This window comes from Cyprinodon variegatus, unplaced genomic scaffold, assembly GCF_000732505.1.
Source record: "Cyprinodon variegatus isolate N-32 unplaced genomic scaffold, C_variegatus-1.0 Scaffold2870, whole genome shotgun sequence".
In the NCBI taxonomy this organism is placed as follows: domain Eukaryota; kingdom Metazoa; phylum Chordata; class Actinopteri; order Cyprinodontiformes; family Cyprinodontidae; genus Cyprinodon; species Cyprinodon variegatus.
Genome location: NW_015153323.1, coordinates 1 through 1,490, shown reverse-complemented (window position 1 = coordinate 1,490; position 1,490 = coordinate 1). Strand labels below are relative to the sequence as shown.

At 42.0% G+C, this 1,490-nt stretch overlaps 1 protein-coding gene across 1 annotated transcript; it reads left to right on the top strand.

The window, feature by feature from the left end:
* Window positions 1–289: 289 nt before the first annotated feature.
* Window positions 290–1,490, top strand: LOC107081083 (tensin-1-like). The gene is made up of 4 exons (XM_015369298.1): window positions 290–611; window positions 696–764; window positions 850–879; window positions 955–1,490. Exons 1-4 carry the CDS (start codon window positions 352–354, stop codon window positions 1,082–1,084), a joined length of 489 nt encoding a protein of 162 aa, XP_015224784.1. The 5' UTR covers window positions 290–351; the 3' UTR covers window positions 1,085–1,490.

Sequence of the window (1,490 nt, the reverse complement as noted above, 5' to 3'; positions counted from 1 at the left end):
GTTTCGAGATGGATATGCGGAGCAAATCCTTCTGGTGGAGTCAGGTTAGAGTTTGGCTTTGTGAAACCAGACTTGGATGTTGACATTCTGAAAGGGATATTTTCTCAACCACCAGTGAAGATGCATGGTTGGATGATTGAATCAGTAACTAATGTGCGTGAACAGCTTTATCAGTGTGATCAGTCTGCCTACAACTTGGAAGCCAGGTAGATCTAACCAAGAAACCCTCAGAATCAGAGGTAAAGGATCTTAAAAAAAACAAGAAGTCAATTTAACGCACATTGCTGCCATGTTCTGGTTGACTGAGAAACCCTTATAAAGTGCTTACATTTGTCTGCGGAATATGCATGAATGTTTCTCACAATCCATTATTGTCCAAACGCTGCTGACAATGTTCCGCCCTCACCTTGCACTTACCTACTTCCATGTTGTTCATTTACAGCTTGCAATGTTCTGTTCATCAACTCTGTGGATATGGAGTCACTCACGGGGCCTCAGGCTATTGCCAAGGCCATAAGTCAGACCCTCACAACCAACCCCCTCCCTGACGCCACCACTGTCCACTTCAAGGTGTCCATGCAGGGTATTACACTTACCGACAGCCAAAGGAAGTAAGGAAAGCAAGAATAAAATAAGGTGGTATCTAAAAGGAAAATATGTTTTTGGTAATTGGTCATTTATCTCTTTTTCTGCAGAATTTTCTTCCGGCGACATTATCCCCTTAACACAGTGACCTTCTGTGATTTGGACCCCCAGGATAGAAAGTAAGGGTTATTTTTCCACAAAGAATAGCAATATATGCTGATGATCACCTCATTATAAGGAAATACTTGTGTTTTTCTTCCATAGATGGGTAAAAGAAGGAGGTGGATCAGTAAAGTAAGTTCACTTTTAGAGCTTTGTTGAGATTGGCTTTAATATACACTGCATGCTGACATTTTTCCCATCTTCTAGGCTTTTTGGGTTTGTTGCAAGGAAACAAGGAAGCACAACGGACAATGTTAGCCATCTGTTTGCTGAGTTGGAACCAGATCAGCCTGCCTCCGCCATCGTCAGCTTTGTCTCCAAGATGATGAAGCGGTGAAACCCTGAAACTTCATACGGCAGTGGCCGAGTTGCAGTCGTCCATCATCGTTGGTGTCTTTCTTTCAATGACTCAACGTTGTCCTTGTTTTTTTTTTCTGTTTATCACCTTCTCTCTTTTTTTCCTCTCCACCTCGCTGCTTGGTCTTTCTTGAGAGTCATCTCTCTAACACCAGGGCTTTGGGCGTTGACGCAGAGTGGAGCTAGGGGATGTGTTTTTGTGGAAATGTGCAGGTGACAGAAGCGGCTGTTGGGGAGTTGATTCAGGGGAACGTAAGAAATTGTGGATTTTTTTTTTTTTTTATCAGTTTTGATTGATTTACCAAAGGTATTGCAATACAAGTGCAAGAATGATGTAGCTAGTAAGCCATTAACATTTTCTCTTTTGAAAAGATGAAGTGAAACAA

Bases quoted from the DNA above. Each gene is read 5' to 3' on its own strand.
- LOC107081083 (XM_015369298.1), top strand. From the start codon at position 352: ATGTTTCTCACAATCCATTATTGTCCAAACGCTGCTGACAATGTTCCG. The intron at 612-695 runs GTAAGGAAAGCA...CTTTTTCTGCAG, and splicing joins CTTACCGACAGCCAAAGGAA to AATTTTCTTCCGGCGACATT. The intron at 765-849 runs GTAAGGGTTATT...TTTCTTCCATAG, and splicing joins TTGGACCCCCAGGATAGAAA to ATGGGTAAAAGAAGGAGGTG.